Source organism: Ornithorhynchus anatinus, chromosome 4 (genome assembly GCF_004115215.2).
Source record: "Ornithorhynchus anatinus isolate Pmale09 chromosome 4, mOrnAna1.pri.v4, whole genome shotgun sequence".
Taxonomy (NCBI): domain Eukaryota; kingdom Metazoa; phylum Chordata; class Mammalia; order Monotremata; family Ornithorhynchidae; genus Ornithorhynchus; species Ornithorhynchus anatinus.
Genome location: NC_041731.1, coordinates 34,913,152 through 34,930,802, shown reverse-complemented (window position 1 = coordinate 34,930,802; position 17,651 = coordinate 34,913,152). Strand labels below are relative to the sequence as shown.

General features: G+C 53.9%; 1 protein-coding gene across 1 annotated transcript in view; it reads right to left on the bottom strand.

The window, feature by feature from the left end:
• The window catches only part of LAMC3 (laminin subunit gamma 3), a 56,224-nt gene that overhangs the window by 17,765 nt on the left and 20,808 nt on the right, over positions 1–17,651 (bottom strand). The window contains exons 4-13 of the mRNA XM_029063535.2: positions 14,986–15,152; positions 12,256–12,444; positions 11,304–11,421; positions 9,930–10,028; positions 9,058–9,194; positions 5,162–5,278; positions 3,669–3,861; positions 3,040–3,155; positions 2,041–2,259; positions 257–445 (exon numbers count right to left, since the gene is read on the bottom strand). Of these exons, the coding sequence (XP_028919368.1) occupies positions 257–445; positions 2,041–2,259; positions 3,040–3,155; positions 3,669–3,861; positions 5,162–5,278; positions 9,058–9,194; positions 9,930–10,028; positions 11,304–11,421; positions 12,256–12,444; positions 14,986–15,152 (1,544 nt within the window). The remainder of the gene's footprint in view (positions 1–256; positions 446–2,040; positions 2,260–3,039; positions 3,156–3,668; positions 3,862–5,161; positions 5,279–9,057; positions 9,195–9,929; positions 10,029–11,303; positions 11,422–12,255; positions 12,445–14,985; positions 15,153–17,651) is intronic.

The following is a 17,651-nucleotide window of genomic DNA, read 5'->3' as shown; positions in this document are numbered from 1 at the left end:
TACTCCTGACCCTCTTTAGCCACATTCTCCAGAGAGTTTCCCTGCCATTCCAGTGCTGAGAATTCCCTCCCAGAACCCAGCCCTCCTGATGTGGTCAGAGCCGGTTCTACCCCAACTCTGCTCTGTTGTGGGGATTGAAGGGAGGATTCAGCAGGGGGGCCTTTTTGTCCCCCTTCTCCAGAGGAGAGGAGGGAGTCTCCACTACCTCGGCCTCCCTCCCCCGTTGAGTGGCGTGTGTAGGACTGTAGGCTCTCACCTCTCTGGTTCTGAGGGCAGTGTGTGCACACGACCTCCCCGCTCTCCGGGATGGCCATGCACATCGATGGGCCGGGGCAGGGGCACGGCTTGCAGTCATCGGGATGGCCCCCGAAGGGGTTTCCGTAGAAGCCTGCAACGCAGCGCTCACAGGAGGGCCCTTCGGTGTGATGCTGACACTGGCAGATTCCTAGGAGGGTAGAAAACATCCCTCATCCGCCTGCATCTCCCAAACATTTCAGAGATGGGATCTCCCCTTGCTCCCGACTCTGGGCCTCCTGCCAGAGCCCTCCCATTTTATAGATGTGGAGACTGAGGCCCAGAGAGGGTCGGCCAGGGGACCCATTGAATGAGATAGGCTTCAGGAGGCAATTAGTGCATTCATGCGTTTTCTCCACATTCTCCACATTCGTTTCTCCCATGCGTTTTCTCTGCTGGGAGGCCCTGTGGGAGAGATCAGAGACCAAGAAAACTGCCAGGATTACGGCAGCAGGAGACAAGGGACAGGGGAGATTGGGAGGAAGGAAGCAGAAGCAGGTGACCTTGAAGGAGGGAAGCAACATGGCCTAGTGTTGCCTAGGAGTCAGAAAGACCTAGGTACTAATCCCAGCTCCACCCCTTATCTACTTATCTATCTGCTGCTTCTAGAGAAGCAGCGTGGCTCAGTGGAAAGAGCGCGGGCTTGGGAGTCAGAGGTCATGGGTTCTAATCCCGGCTCCGCCGCTGGTCAGCTGTGTGACCTTGGGCAAGTCACTTAACTTCTCTGTGCCTCAGTTACCTCCTCTGTAAAATGGGGATTAAAAAACCTGTGAGCCCCACGTGAGACCACCTGATCACCTTGTATCCCCCAGCGCTTAGAACAGTGCTTTGCACATAGTAAGCGCTTAACAAATACCACAATTATTATTACTGTGTGACCTTGGGCTGGTCACTTCACTTCTCTAAGCTTCAAATACCTCAACTGTAAAATGGGGATTAAGATCGTGAGGCCCGTGTCCAACCCAATTATCTTGTATAATAATGTTGGTATTTGTTAAGCGCTTACTATGTGCCGAGCACTGTTCTAAGCGCTGGGGTAGACACAGGGGAATCAGGTTGTCCCACGTGGGGCTCACAGTCTTCATCCCCATTTTACAGATGAGGTAACTGAGGCACCGAGAAGTGAAGTGACTTGCCCACAGTCACACAGCTGGCAAGTGGCCGAGCCGGGATTCGAACCCATGACCTCTGGCTCCAAAGCCCGTGCTCTTTCCACTGAGCCACGCTGCTTGTATCTACCCCAGCGCTTAGTACAGTGCCCAGCACCTAGTAAGTGCTTAACAAATACCATTAAAAAAAAATTGAGGCTAACGAAATCCAGACAGTGGGTGGCTCCCCACCCCAGGCTGGGACGGCATGATCTGGGAGGACTGGAAGAACCCCGAGCGGCCACGTGGGCCCGAGAATGTGCTATATAGAGATGGGGAATCGGAAGTCTGCCCTGTCTGGGAGCTGCTAGCCGCTCACCCGATCCAGATGTCAGACCTGGCTCCGTATGCTGGGCTGGGCTGATTCCAGGATCTCGGCAGGAACAGACCCTCTCTAGAGAGATCCCGAGGGACCGTGGCCAGGCCCGACCCTGGTGGGAGCCAGAGAACCTCAGAGCGGGACAGAGGACTGCAGAGGAGACCGTCTCAGCCCTAAAAGGCCCGGTGCCCCTTTTCCCGGCCCAGATGCCTGGCGGGTGAGGGGTGAGGGTGAAGCTGGGACAGCCTGTGCCTGCCAGGACCTGGAAGGAGCGCTGACCTGATTCGGGGTCACAGCTGCCGTGCTGGTTGCAGGTGCAGGGGATGCAGCTGGCGTAGGGTCCCCCGGAGGGGATCTCCCTCTTATAACCAGGGGAGCAGGATTCACAGAACTGCCCCACGTAGCCCTGGGGGCACGCACAGTTCTCCACCCACAGGGCCGGCGCGGAGGGCCCGGGGCGGGCAGAGCGGAGCTGGACTTCACGCAGGGAGACTCGCCCTGCAACCAGAAGGGACCAAGACAAGCAGTTTAAGTCACACGCAAACACACACGGGCATACGCACGCACACACGGGCACGTGGGCGCACACCCACACTCACGCCACACCCTCAGGGCCCTCTCTCTTCAACCAGGGCCCCCTCTGTGCAGACAGAGTCAGACTCCTTTGGCATTTGCTGGAAAAGCGACTGGAATGTAGAAGGACCCACCCAGCAGCCCCTAGATGCGTGTCTGGCCTCTCCCAGGAGTTCCCAGTCCCGCTGCCCTCCGGTGACTCACCTCCCTCTCCCTCCTCCCAACCCACCCTCTCCCAGGGTCCGGAATGGCCTGCTGGCTCTCTGATATGCCCAACCCCGGGCCCGAGGCCCGAACCACTTCCGGTTCTAACTTCTGGGCAGCATAAATCTTAGTTTGCGCTGACCAACAGCCACGGCTTCTTGATAGGGAGTGCTATTAGCCACTGGCATGGATAATTGAGTGTGATGTGATGCTTCCTCCGAAGGGCTCTAAGAATAGATTTCTCCACCCTCTGGGGGTTGGCGGTGATCCTGCCTGAAGGCTGGGGGATGGACAAGATGACCTTCCAGCCTAGAGACGATCATCCTGCCCTTTTCTTCCCCTTGAGCCTCCCAGGGGGAGAACCTGAGAGTCTATCCAATCCAGTCCCACTCCAGGCAGGTACCTCCTCCCAAGATTCCCTCCTCCTGGGACTCCCTTTGCCTGGTACTCTGCCCAAAACTCCCTCCCGCTTCCTCAGCAGCCTCTCCTCTCGGCCTTGACCTTTTAGGTGTGTGCTTCCCCCACCGACCCGGATCCTGAGTGCTGTCAGGTTGGAGAGGAGACGCTGGAAGTGAAACGGCGAGAGCGAGGGCTCTGTTTCTTCAGCCTCCCAGAGTCTGTCAGAGGGAGGAAAAGGGTGTATGGGGGAGATCCATTTTACCCCTAGGAAATAGAGTCAACTGAGCCGCAGGGCCCCGGCTCCACCCTGGAAAGGGGGAAGAAGATGCTGCTTGCTCCAATGGAGAGGAGAAAGAGGGTACTGGGATAGATTGCACTGAGGGTACTGCATAGATTGCGTATGCATTGAGCTGCGCACTGTGACCCCTCGGCCCTCACCGGTCTTGCTCCAATGGAGAGGAGAAAGAGGGTGCCGGGATAGACCCTCTTGGCGAGACCAGTGAGGGCCGAGGGGTCACAGCTCACAGCTCAATGCATACGCAGTCATAGCCAGCAGCGAGTTCCCCAGCAGAAGACCCAGAGATGAAGCATGACCCACCTCGCCGCCCACCGTGTCCCCTCAGGTGGCTCAGAGGTCTCAGACGGACAAGCCGCTGTGCCCCCTTGAGCCCGGTGGAGACTGGCCAGATGCCCGGAGCCCAAACCCCAGCCCGCCTCCGACTTCCCGCTACCTGAATACCACCCGATGCTCTTCGGACCGGTCAGGGTCCTGGCCGCCCATGGGGCCAGAGCGGCTCACAGACAGCACCAGGCCTGCCCCTTCCAACCACAGACGGACGGGCAGCAGAGCCGTCCCGGTTGGCACCTGGAAGGTCAGAGAGAGAGGCTGCCCGTAACTGAGACGTTGATCACCCAGGAACTTCTCTGTGGAGGAAAGAAAGGGAAATATGAACAAAAAGACGTTTCGCTGCTTCTTCAGCTGTATTGTCTTACCCCCAAAGCGGCTGACACGGGCAGGGTCTCTTCCACCTTCGCCACAGCCTGCAGAGGGAGGCAGGGGGCAGGGAGGATGCATCTTGTCTTCCAGTGGGGAAACTGAGGCCCAGATTCAATGGTATTTACGGAATGCTACTGTATGCAGAGCACTGTACAAAGTGCAGGGAAAATGCAATACAATAGGAGAAGTAGCACGGCCTAGAGCACGGGCCTGAGAGTCAGAAGGACCTGGGTTCTAATCCCGGATCCGTCGGAATTGTGTGACCTTGCGTTAATTGTGCCTATTGTGAGACTTTGGGCAAGTCACTTCATTTTTCTGTGCCTTAGTTACCTCATCTTCAAAATGGGGAGTAAGTCGGTGACCCCTATGTGGGACAGGGACTGTGTCCAACCCAACTATCTTGTATCTACCCCAGTGCTAAGTACCGTGCTTAAGAACTTAACAAATACTATTATTATTATAGAGTCGGAAGACATGATTCCTGCCCTCAAGGAACTTACAGTTTAGTGGGGATTCAGATTCATCCCATATGTCTCAAGGACTTAGAAGTGTGGGACTGGGAAGCAGCACGGCGTAGTTTAAAGAGTACAGGTCTGAGAGCCAGACCATCTGAGTTCTAATCCCATCTCCACCTCTTGTCTGCAGTGTGACCTTGGGTAAGTTAGGTCGCTTCTCTGTGCCTCAGTTACCTCATCTGTAAAATGGAGATGAAGGCTGTGAACCCCGTGTGAAACACAGACTGTGTCTAACTAATTAACTTGAATCTATTCCAGCGCTTAGTACAGTGTCTGGCACAAAGTAAGTGATTACCAAACACCTGAAAAAAATGGGGCTCAAAATAAACCCCCGGTTCCCAGTGGAGTGGAAGAGACCGGGTTATACCCAGGTGGGGGACAGGATCATGAGGAATCCCCCTGGGTGTCCCTAAGGGGGTCCTCTGGAGTCAGAGGAGAGGTACACCAGAGTCTGGGCTGTAATCAGGGGACAAAGGACCAGAGGGAGGAAAGGATTTCCAGAGGGGAGGGGGGAACAAGTGAGAGGGAGAAAAAGGGAGTGGGAGTGAGAGTGTCCACTCCAAAAAATGAGTTAGGCAGGAATCCTGGGAAATCAGTGTTCCAGCCCTGCAGTTAGGCTCCTCCTCGAGGGCCCGGTGGGCACCCAGTGGGCACCCAGTGGACACTGAGTAGCGGATTGCATTCTCCCCTGTTGGGGCTGGCCACCGCTTACCTGGTGCAATGAGATCCCACGGTGCCCCTGGGTCAGGCTTCGGGAAGATCCCGCTGCGATCACCCTGCACAAGGAGCTCTCTGCCTCTTGGGTCTTCTGCTCTCCAGCCCTCAGGCCCTGGGCCCCAAACCCCAGAGAGGACAGGTCACTGCTTACTGCCCGGGGAGGTTCTTGTCTGTCCGTCTCCCCCGATTAGACTGTAAGCCCGTCAAACGGCAGGGATTGTCTCTATCTGTTGCCGACTTGTTCATTCCAAGCGCTTAGTACAGTGCTCTGCACATAGTAAGCGCTCAATAAATACTATTGAATGAATGAATGACTGGCTACCCCTCCCTGGGAGGCAGCTGCAGGGCCTATGTACATGCAGACAGAGAGAGGTTCTGCACATCAGGCTTTCGTCCGGGCGCTTTTGTCCCGGCAGATGGCCGGGGGATAAAACATGGAGGAAACCCCACAGCCTGATGGAGTCAACAGGCTGAATCGCCAGGAGGACCCGGGTTCTGATACTGGCTAGGCCACTTATCTGCTGTGTGACCTTGAGTAAGTCACATCAGTTCTCTGTGCCTCAGTTACATCATCTGCAAAACGGAGATTAAGACTGCGGGCCCCATGTGGGACATGGACCGGGTCCAACCTGATTAGGTTGCGTCCGTCCCAGTGCTTAGTACAGTGCCCGGCACGTAGTCAGCGCTTAAGAAATATCATAAAAAACAGACAAAAAGCATCATCAGGGAAATTCAGTGGGCTTAAATAAGGTAGCCCACTTGGCAGGGCTGTAGGAAAGAAAATAAAAACAATCCTTTATAATCTTTGCACCATTTCCTTAATGCACCGTGACTCAGTGGAAAGAGGCCGGGCTTGGGAGCCAGAGGTCACGGGTTCGAATCCCGGCTCTGCCACTTGTCCGCTGTGTGACTGTGGGCAAGTCACTTCACTTCTCTGTTACCTCCTCTGGAAAATGGGGATGAAGACTGTGGGTCTCACGTGGGACAACCTGATCACCCTGTATCTCCCCCAGCGCTTAGAACAGTGCTCTGCACATAGTAAGCGCTTTCCAGATACCAACATTATTATTATTGGTTTTATAAGCCACTGACCGCAGGAGCCGTCTTTTAATCAGGGATAATCCCTCCGGTCAGGAGTTTCGAACCCCACCCCCTGAATTCAGTTGGGGGTTGTACAAAAGGGGTTAGGCTGGGTTTGGGGTGCCTCCAGCGTGCACTCTGCGGGATGTCGGTCAGCTGGGCAAGGCTAGTCTTCCTTTTGCCGGAGTCAACCTGGGCCCGGCGGTGTCCATCCGGGCCCGGCGGTGTCCACCTGGTCCAGCTCAAGAGGGCCCGTAGGCTGGCACATCCGGAAGAGGGCGCTGTACCCCCACAAATGTGGCTTTGGGCTACCCAGTATTCCCGGGATCCACAGGCCCAAGGCAGCTTTCAAGGACCACATACTCCTCTCTTCTCTCTCAGAGCAGGGTTCACGCCAAGGCCTTCCCAGAAAGGAGTAGATGCAGTGTACCAGCCAGCAACCAGGCTGAGGAGGCCCAAGCTCCCCCACCCTCGTCTTCTCCGGGAGGACCCCTCGGCCCGCCCCGCTGTGTCCCACTTCCGTTGCTCTGGGGGGCGTGTAGGGGGATCGACCGGGTGGCTGGATCATCTGTGAAATGGGGATTAAGGTTGTGAGCCCCATGTGGGACAGGGACCGTGTCTAACCTGAATATCTTGTATCTACCTCAGCGCTTAGAACAGTGCTTGACTTATAGTAAGCGCTTAACAGATACCATCGGTAAGGAATATACAGTGAAGAGGGAGAGCGAGGCCCATTTGAAGAGCAAAAAGGAGAGGGATGACTTCCAGTGGCCAGTAAAAATGTTGAAAGCTTCAGGACCTCTGAGGACGATCTGATGATCTCGTATCTCCCCCAGCGCTGAGAACGGTGCTTGGCACATAGTAAGCGCTTCACAAATACCAACATTATTATCCAGGCGGATGATTCCCAAATCTACCTCTCCAGCCCTGACCTCTCTCCTTCTCTGCAATCTCGCATTTCCTTCTGCCTTCAGGACGTTCCTCAAACTTAACATGTTCGAAACAGAACGCCTCATCTTCCCACACAAATCCTGTCCTCCCCCTGGCTTTTCCATCGCTGTACAGGCCCCACCATCTTCCCTGTCTCACAAGTCCGTAACCATGGCATGATCCTCAACTCCTCTCATTCAACCCACACATTCATTCTGTCACCAGATCCTGTTGGTTCTGCCTTCACAACATCTCTAAAATCCGCCCTTTCCATCCAAACAGCTACCACATTAATCCAAGAACTTATCCTATCCCGCCTTGATTATTGCATCAGTTTTCTTGCTGACCTCCCCGCTTCCTGTCTTCCCTCTCCAGTTCAGACTTCACTCCGCTGCATGGATCATTTTTCTACAGAAACATTCGGTCCATGTTTCCCCACTCCTCGGAACCTCCAGTGGTTGCCCATCCATGTCAGTTGTGTGACCGTGGGCAAGTCACTTAACTTCTCTGTGCCTCAGTTACCTCATCTGTAAAATGGGGATTAACTGTGAGCCTCACGTGGGACAACCTGATTACCCTGTATCTACCTCAGCGCTTAGAACAGTGCTCGGCACATAGTAAGCGCTTAACAAATACCAACATTATTATTATTATCCACCTCTACGTCAAACAGAAACTCCTTAGAACCAGCTTTAGAGCACTCAATCAGTTCTCTCCCTCCTATTTTACCTTGCTGATTTCCTACTACAATCCAACCTGCCTGCTTTGCTCCTTCAACACCAACCTACTCACTGTACCTCGATCTAATCTATCTGGGTACTGACCCCTGGCCCACGTCCTCCCTCAGGCCTAGAACTCCTCCCCGCTTCAAAGCCTTATTCAAATCACATCTCCTTCAAAAGGCCTTCCCTGACTAAGCCCTCATTTCTCCTACCTCCTCTCCCTTCTGAGTTGCCTATGCTCTTGGATCTGCACGCTGTAAAGACTTGATATTCACCCGACCCTCAGACCCACGGCACTTACGTATATGTCTGCAATTTATTTTACTGTCGGTCTCCCCTTCTAGACTGCAAGCTCCTGGCGGACAGGGAACTGACCTACCCAACTCTGTTGTACGGTACTCTCCCAAGCGTACTTTATAAGCGCAGCACAATACGCTGTGCACAATAAACTCTCAATAAACACGAGTGATTGACTGACTGCACAATCCCTGACCGCGACTTAATGGTCCGTAAGAAGCCACACACTCAGGACTGGGCAGAGCATGGATGGCTACTGAGTAGTTTGTGAACATCTTCGGGACTCATATAGGTCCCTTCCCTCCTTCCCCCACCCCACCCTCTGAGTGGGAGGGTGGCATTTAATAAATACCACTGATTGATTGATTGGGAGGGTAGAGGTACAGTCTTTTTGGAAATCAAGGGGATGACCGAAATGACCCCGAGAGACCCTTTCCATAACTCAGAATTTGGATTCTCTGACTCTCCAGATCCAAGCTGTCCTGGAAAGTTGCAAAAGGACTGAGAGGGTCAAAACCTGTGTCTCTAAGAGGGTGTCAGAATCTGACCCTCTCAATCAATCAATTAATCAATTTGTGGTATTTCCTGAACACCTACTGTGTGCAGAGCACTACTGCACTAAGCTCTTGGGAGAGTATGGTAGAATTGGTAGACACAATCCCTTCCCCCAAGGAGCTTACGATTTAGCAGGGGAAGAGAGGCATGAAAATAAATTTCAGAGAGGAGGAATTGAGTATGTAAACTACGCATACGAGGCCTGTAGGATTGTGGGAAGTGTTTAGGTGGCTGAAAAGTCCTGAAGCAGAAATGATTCAGGGAAGGCCCGGTGGCCCCCTTTGGGTTGGGAGCGGACAGCCGTTACCTTGGCGGAAGTCGGAGCTGATGAAGTGCTCTTCGTACCGACTGGCCGTCGAGCATACCGTGGAGTGGCCGTAGCAGAAGCAGCTGGTACAACCAGAGGGGTTGTGGGGCTGGAGGTTAAAGGTCCCAGGCTGACATCTGAACACAGCAGGGCAAATGGGTCAGCATGAACAGGAAAGCGGACTCAGCAGAGTGCGAGCCCCCCTCCCCACGACTCTTCCTTTCCAAACAATCACTCTTCCCCACTTCAAACCCCTCCTGAAGGCTCATCTCCTCCAAGAGGCCTTCCCAGACTAAGCCCCCCTTTTAGTCAGCTCCCCCTCCCTTCCGCATCACCTCGAATCGCTCCCCTTGCCCTTCCCCCTCTCCCCACCCCACAGCACTTATGTATATATCTATAATTCTATTTATTTACACTGATCCCTGTTTACTTGCTTTGACATGAATATATCTATAATTCTATTTATTTATACCGATGCCTATTTACTTGCTTTGATATCTATATCCCCTCTTCTAGACTGTAAGCCCGGTGCGGGCAGGGATTGTCTCTCTTTATTGCTGAATTGTACATTCCAAGCGTTTAGTACAGTGCTCTGCACACAGTGAATGCTCAATAAATACGATCGAATGAATGAATGTATGAATGAATGAACAGTTGCTGCAGGAATTGGGGTCCCAGCATGGAACTCTGCTCAGCTCCCATCTCTTCAAAGTCCAGGGAAAACCTGACAGGAGCCATCGCGGTGCTCCACGCTGCAGAGAAGCTGATCTCTGACGCTGAACATGGCCGGTCTTTTCTGGCCTCGGGGTCTCTGGGCCCCGAACCCAACAGTGTTTGCCAGCTGGGAGTTCCGAGGGGGTCAGCACCCTCACCTGTCACACAGGTGACCTTCCACATTCTCTTTGCAGGGACAGCGTCCGTTGTGGGGGTCACAGGGCCCCAGGCTGCCAGCGGGATTACAGGTGCAAGGTCTGCAGGGGAAACCGAGGAGAAGAGGCCCCTCTCAGGGAGCCGGCCCCACGACTTGAACGTGCCTCTGATGCCGAGATCTGCCCCTCCCTCCCCCATACCCACATCCGCCTCCACTGTCTGCTGCGTGACCTTGGGCAAGTCACTTCATTTCTGGGTGCCTCTTATCTCATCTGGAAAATGGGGATTGAGACTGTGAGCGCCAGGTGGGTCAGGGACTGTGTCCAACCCGTTTTGCTTGAATCCACCCAGCACTTAGTACAGTGCCTGGGAGCATTTAACAAATACCACAATTATTATTATTATCGTAATTACAGCATTTATTCAACCTTACTATATGCTAAGTGCTCTGGCTAATTGTACGGTTCTGAGATAAGACTCAGTCCTGTTCCACATGGGGCTCGCGATCTATCCTATTCCCATTTCACAGATGAGGAAGCTGAGGTCCAGAGAGCTTAAATGACTTGTCCAAGGTCCCACGGTAGTCTAGTGGTGGAGCTGGGAGTCTCTGACACGCAGTTGTCCGAAGGCTGGGAAGATGGGTGGGTCAGGAGACAGGAGCTGCTGACCTCCGATCTCAGCTTTGAAAAAAGTGTTTCTCTTCCCCCCTCCCCGCAAGTTCGCCATCTTAACACTCTCGAGAGCTTGTTCAAGTCTGGCTTTGATGCAGGTGGTCCAGCTAGTCTGGCCTTCGGTGAATGGGTAGGTGGGGACAATTGGACAGGGGCCCGCTCAGCTCCACACGAGTGCTTTAGGGGTCAGCTTTGGTTGGCTGGATTTGATCTACACTCCCACACACAAATACACACCAAAACACACATCCACACACATACCTGCATATGCCCATATTCACCAACTGTGCATACGTTCATACACTCCCACACGTACATTCTTGCAACCCACAGACAAAATGCACACATCTATCGAGAAGCAGCGTGGCTCAGTGGAAAGAGCACCGGCCTGGGAGTCAGAGGTCGTGGGCTCTAATTCCACCTTCACCACTTGTCTGTTGTGCGATTTTGGGCAAGACACTTAACTTCTCTGTGCCTCAGTTACCTCATCTGCAAAATGGGGATTACGACTGTGACCCCCATGTGGGACAACCTGATTACCTTGTATCTCTCCCAGCGCTTGGCACATAGTAAGTGCTTAATAAATACCATTATTGTTATTACTGCATACCACTACACATCAAAAACACACCCATGTACTTATGCATGCACATACACATGTACAAGACATCACCCACGCCCACACCCACGCGCATGCTCACAGACCTGCACCCTCCTTCACTAAGGGAGTGGAAACCAGCGAGGCAGCGGTCACACTTCCAGCCGGTCACACTGGGCTTGCAGACGCAGGTGCCGGAGTTGTCACACTGCAACAGCAGGGAGCCTGAGGGGAGAGGAGAAGGCAGATTGAGGATGGGACAGAGACAAGGACAACGTAATACCCTGAACAAATCTGGCACTTTCGTTCTCCAAATTGTTTTCGGTGATCTCATTTGATAATAATAATAATAACGGTACTTGTTAAGTTCTTACCGTGTACTATTCTAAGCTCTGGGGTAGACACAGGTTAATTAGGCTGGACACAGTCCCTGTCCCACAGTGGGACTCACACTCTTAATCCCCATTTTTTACAGATGAGGTAACTGGGGTGCAGAGAAGTAAAGCGACTACCCCAAGGTCACACAGCGGGCATGGGACAGAGCCAGAATTTGATCATCCAGTAGCCTTGAACAGGGAGGGGAGGAGGGAGGGAGGGGCAGGGCTTATTCTCCCCATTTTGTAGTTGGGAAAATGGAGGTACAGAGCAGTTAAGGGACATTCATTCATTCATTCCATCGCATTTATTGAGCACTTACTGTGTTGCAGAGCACTGTACTAAGTGCTTGGGAGAGTAGAGTACAACAATAAACGTCACATTCCATGCCCCAGAGGAGCTTACGATCTAGAGACGCGTTTACAGTCTAGAGGAGCTTGTAAGCACTCATGTTCACAATCGCCCAGCAGATCAGTGGCAGAGCTTGAACTAGAGACAAGGTCCCCGAACTTTCTTCTCCAGGTGCCACCCGGGCTCCCGAGAACAGTTGCGGGGTGTAGCTAAAGACGGGACCGGGCCCAAGCGGCTCAGGGGAGAGTGAGGATGGGGCAGGGGCAGGGGCAGGGTGTGGAGAACATGGCCGGTGTGTTGGCAGAGGAAGACCCCAGGGGAGCCCCCGCATACCAGCTGGGTGGCAATCACAGGGCTGGCAGGGCTTCTGCGGGTCCCAACGGTAGAAATTCTCCTGGCAGCGCTCGCAGTGGGGCCCGGCGGTGTGCGCCCTGCAATTGCGGCAGTGGCCCCCGTGTCCCGTGCTGCGGAAAAGCTCCCGGTCGTAGAAACACTCCTCCGAGTGGCCGCTGCAGTTGCAGGCTGTGGTCAGAGAGGGAGGGGAGGGATCGGGAAGCCGAGCGTGGGAGAGAGGAGGTAGGAAGGGGAGGCCAGAGCCGGGTGGTGGGGGCGGAGTGGGATTAGTCTGTCGAGAAGCCCCAGGGACACCCCCTCGTTGGTAACGAGACTGTGAGCCGCAAGTGGGACAGGGACTGTGTCCAACCCCATTTGCTTGTACCCACCCAACACTTAGTACAGTGCCTGGTACAGAGTAAGCTCTTAGCAAATACCGTAATTATTATGATTTGGCATTTCCCTAAAGCTCTGCAGGCCTAATTTTGTTTGTTGTTTCTAGTGGCATTTGTAAAGCGCCTACGATACGCCAGACACTGTACTAAGCCCTGAGTAGATAGAATATAATCAGGTAGGACGCAGTCCCTGTCCCACATGGGGCTCACGGTCTTAATCCCCATTTTGCAGTTGAGGTAACCGAGGCACGGAGAAGTGGAGCGACTTGGCCAAGGTCACTCAGCAGACGAGTGATGGAGCCGGGAATAGAACCCATCCTTCTGACTCCCGGCCCATGCTCTATTCACTAGGCAGCACTGCTGCCTCATCTCCCTCAGCCTCAAGTTTCTCACAGATGGAGAATCTGAGGCCCAGGGAGGACCCTCCAGGTGGCAGAACTGCAGGGAAAGCCAAGAATGTCTCTGCCCGGTGAGGGGCCAGTTCACACTCAGTGTGTGTAGTAGTAATAATGATAGTTATAATAATAATAATGGTATTTGTTAAGTACTTACTATGTGCCAAGCACCCTTCTAAGCGATAGGGTAAATACAAGATAATCAGGTTGCCCCACGTGGAGCTCACAGTCTTAATCCCCATTTTACAGATGAGGAAACTGAAGTCCAGAGAAGTTAAGTGGGTTGCCCAAGGTCACACAGCAGACAAGTGGTGGAGCCGGGATTAGAACCCATGTCCTTTGACTCCCACACCCGTGCTCTCAGTAGAGCCAGGCTGGTCAGGCACACACCCTTCTTCTATCCATTTTCCCTTCTGACCCTATGTGTGTGGCCAGGAGAAGCAGGGAGCCGGAGGCAGCCAAAAACTTTCTTTCCTCTTATGAAAAGATTCAGATTGAGGCTCCACACCCCTGTCCCCTTCTTCTCCCCTTTGATTTTTCCATAGGATGAAGATCCCAGCTGGTGCTCTTCAAACCACCTAACCCTGCCACGGCCCAAGCCTCTCGCCCGATCCCACTCTAGACTTCTGGTTGCTGCCAGGAGAGTGGCCAGGGTCCAGAAGCGAGGGCTAGGGAGTAAAACTGTCAGCCGCTGCAGCTGGCCCACAGTTTCCCCAGGGCTCGTGTGATTAGAAGAACTCCCTCTGAGCTGAGAGGGAAAACGTGGAGAGCAAACTCCCAGAAGATTCGGCCGCTGAGGCCAGCAGGAAAGCATTAGGGAGAAGCACGAAGCACGGGACCTGGGGCGTCTCCTGCCGGCGCCTAGCCCCTTCCAGGGAACGGCCTGTTCCCCTTTCCCCTCAGCCCCCAGGCTGGCGTCCCAGCGGCCTGGTGGTTCAGAGGCTCCCTTAGTTGACGAGGCACCTGGGAGTGCATTTTTCCTCCTCTAGCTAGAGTGCTGGGATTCGCAGCCGATCCACGGCTGACAAAGTGATTCCTACCCAAGGTGGATGGATCTGGCACGTGGAGAAGGAAGGGCAGGGCAGAGGAACCTGGGCTCATGGGGCATCAGATGGAAATACCGGGATGCCTGGGTGTCAGCAACCCTCCCTGGGGCTTGCTTTGGCTGCTTCACTCTCCCTGCCCATCTGCAGTTTTGCTGTGCCAGATGCACATCCTGCCCTGGCATCACAGGGCAGGCAGTTCTTCAAGGAAGATGGGGACCGGCGGGTTGGGGGTGGGTGGTTTGGGTGGGGAAGTCTGAACTGGAGCCACAGTCAGAGTCTTCACTGCCAAGAAGCACCAAAACCCCCACAGATGCTACCCACTCCGCCTTCTCACAACGACCTGGCAGGACTTGTTTCCCAGGAAAATGTAGTCCCCGTGGAGAGGTTAGCCCTGGCTCCCTAGACCCCGCCAGGTGGAAGGGATGGATCCCAGCATCTGGAGTGGGACCGGACTCTTCAGCAGCTCTCTTCTCTGATCCCTGCTGACCCCGAGCCCATTTTGAAGCCCTGGATGCAGCCCTCGATGTTGGGATTCGGTCAGAGTCGGGCCTGGAAAGGGTTGGAGACTTTGGAAAATGCTTTCAGTGGGACTTCTCACCCCGTTCAAACCTTCCATTCCTAGCACAAAAATTCCCTGCAGGAATCTCAGACAGGGCCACCGCCTCGACCCTGCCCTGTCTGGGATTTAAGTCCTCCCGGGAGCCCCCCTCCCCGGCCTCTCACTCTCCTCTCCTTGCTTCCGTCTGTCTCCGCCTGGACTCTCAGCCCCCGCAGCTCTGCGGCAAGAGACCCGGCCGGCCAGCCCTCCACCTCATTCCCCGGCCTCGTCGGCGAGAAGCCCTGCCCCACTCCCCCCCACCAGGACCCACCCCACTGAGCCCCACCGGCACTCACGTAGACACTCGTTGGCGGCTTCCGCGGTGCCCCTGGCCCAGGGCCGGTCCTGGTAGAAAGGCTGGCAGCGCTCACAGTCGACACCCGTGGTGTTGTGCTGGCAGAGGCAGACCAGTCGGCCCTCCTCGTCGAGGGCACACTGGCTGGCGTGCCCATGGCATTTGCACCTGCCAGGAGAAACGGGAAGCTTGGGAGGGCTGGGAGAAGGAGCGGGTGGCATGGTGGGAGTCCTGGAGGACCAGCCAGGGTGGGCAGGGGACTTGGGGTTCGGTGTGTTGGGTGCCAGCCCTTCACTCCAAGGGCATGGACTGATCCCTCTGGTCATCAGGCTACATGTCTCCAGACCCCGATGTGAGGTTTGACAGCCTAGCGGGACCCCACGGGGAAGCTTGGAGGAGGCAGAAAATGCCCCTATGGTTTCCCCCGCCAGGATCACGGCCCCAAATGGTAAAGGGAGAAGGACCCCGATCCCTCAGGTCAGGGAGGGCTCAGGGAGAGGCAGAGATAGTGGGGACCCAGGTTATGGGTGGAGTAGAGCCTCCCAACTCACCCTTGGAGCCAACCCCTTGGGTGGACCCTGAGGGGGAGGGGAAAGTAGCAGAACGGGGGCCACTCCTCTGCTGTCCTTTCAGCTCAAAGGGTGATGAGTGTTTGTGGCCAGGCCTGGCAGCTAGGGAGAAGGAATGACTCTGTTGGGCCTCAGGACTCTGTGGGCTCACTGGCAGTCTGCGGCCATAGGCCATGGCCACGTTGGGGGGAGTTTGAAGCAGAAGCTGGGCGGATCAATACCCATGCTACCCAGTGATTTGGTGCTGTCTGTCTCCCAAGTTTAGACTGTGAGCCCGTTATTGGGCAGGGATTGTTTCTATCTGTTGCTGAATTGTACACTCCAAGTGCTTAGTACAGTATTCTGCACACAGTAAGCGCTCAATAAATTACTATTGAATGAATGAATCAATGAATAAGGTTTCTCCTGACTGCAGAATCCCAAATCCAGCCGAGAAACCCCTTCTGGTTTCTGACCTGGTCCCTGGGGCTCCGCTCAGTTCCTCTCCAGCCTCCTTACCCTCACGCCCCACACCTCCCCATCACTCTTGCTTCTGAGATGGTTCATTCATTCATTCAATAGTATTTATTGAGCGTTTACTATGTGCAGAGCACTGTACTAAGCGCTTGGAATGAACAAGTCGGCAACAGATAGAGACGGTCCCTGCCGTTTGACGGGCTTACGGTCTAATCGGGGGAGACGGACAGACGAGAACGATGGCAATAAACAGAGTCGAGGGGAAGAATATCTCGTATAAACAGTGGCAAGTAAATAGAATCAAGGCGATGTACATTTCATTAACAAAATTAACAAAATAAATAGGGTAATGAAAATATATACAGTTGAGCAGACGAGTACAGTGCTGAGGGGATGGGAAGGGAGAAGGGGAGGAGCAGAGGGAAATGGGGGGAAAAGAGGGTTAAGCTGCGGAGAGGTGAAGGGGGGGGGGTAGAGGGAGTAGAGGGAGAAGGGGAGCTCAGTCTGAAGTATTATTTAAAATGTGACCCTCATGTGGAACAGGGACGAGGCTTGACCTGATAATCTTGAATAATAATAATTACAATAATAATTTAAAAATTGTGGTATTTGTGAATTTATATATGCCAGGCACTGGACTAAGCACTGGGGTAGTTACAAGATAATCGGGTTGGACACAGTCCCTGTCCCACATAGGACTCACAGTCTTAATCCCCCTTTAAGAGATGAGGGGATTAAGCAGCAGACAAGTGGCAGAGCGGGAATTAGAACCCAGGTCCTCTGACTCCTAGGCCCGTGCTCTCTCCACTACCCCAGCACTAAATACCCCGGCTCTACGTTCAGTGCTTGGCACACAGTAAGCGCTAAATAAACACCACCATTATTGTCACCGTTATTATCCGGGACAGAGATGCCAACAGGACCAGAGTGCAGTTCCCCCAGCTGAGCCAATCAGCAAGAGAACCAGCAGGGAGTCCCCTAGGCTGGGTATTTTGGCAACTGCTTCAGCAGGACAAGAGCTGAGCAGATGTGAGGCCACTAAAGCCATGGGGAAGTCACGAACCGGGTGGGTGGAGGGCAGACTGGGCCCCTTCACCACCACACCACATCATCCCTGCACAGAGATGGCAGAACTTTCAGGCATTTTCTTCTTTTCCTCAAAGACACACAGGAGTGGGAAGCAGAGAAGCAGCGTGGCCTACCGATAGAGGATGGACCTGGGAATCAGAAGGATCTGGGTTCTAATCCTAGCTCCTCCAGTTGTCTGCACATATCAAGATCTTTGATCTTGGGCAAGTCACTTCACTGTGCCTCATTTACCTTACCTGTAAAATGGGGATTAAGACTGTGAGCCTCACGTGGGACATGGACTGTGTCCAACCTGATTAGCCGGTATCTACCCCAGGACTTAGTACAGTGCCTGGCACATAGTAATTGTTTTACAAATGCCAATTAAAAAAAAAGGAGTGGGATGTGGAAAGGGAAAAGTAGCGTCACGGTCCAGATTGGAAGGGGACAGGCTCCAAGCAAAGTAAAACCAGATTGAGTTTCCCAACATCCCGGGTAGAAAGAATGGCAGGACTACTAATTAGCAGCTTCTTCCTGCTGCTGCAGGCGGGTTGGCTGAAGCCTGGGATAAACC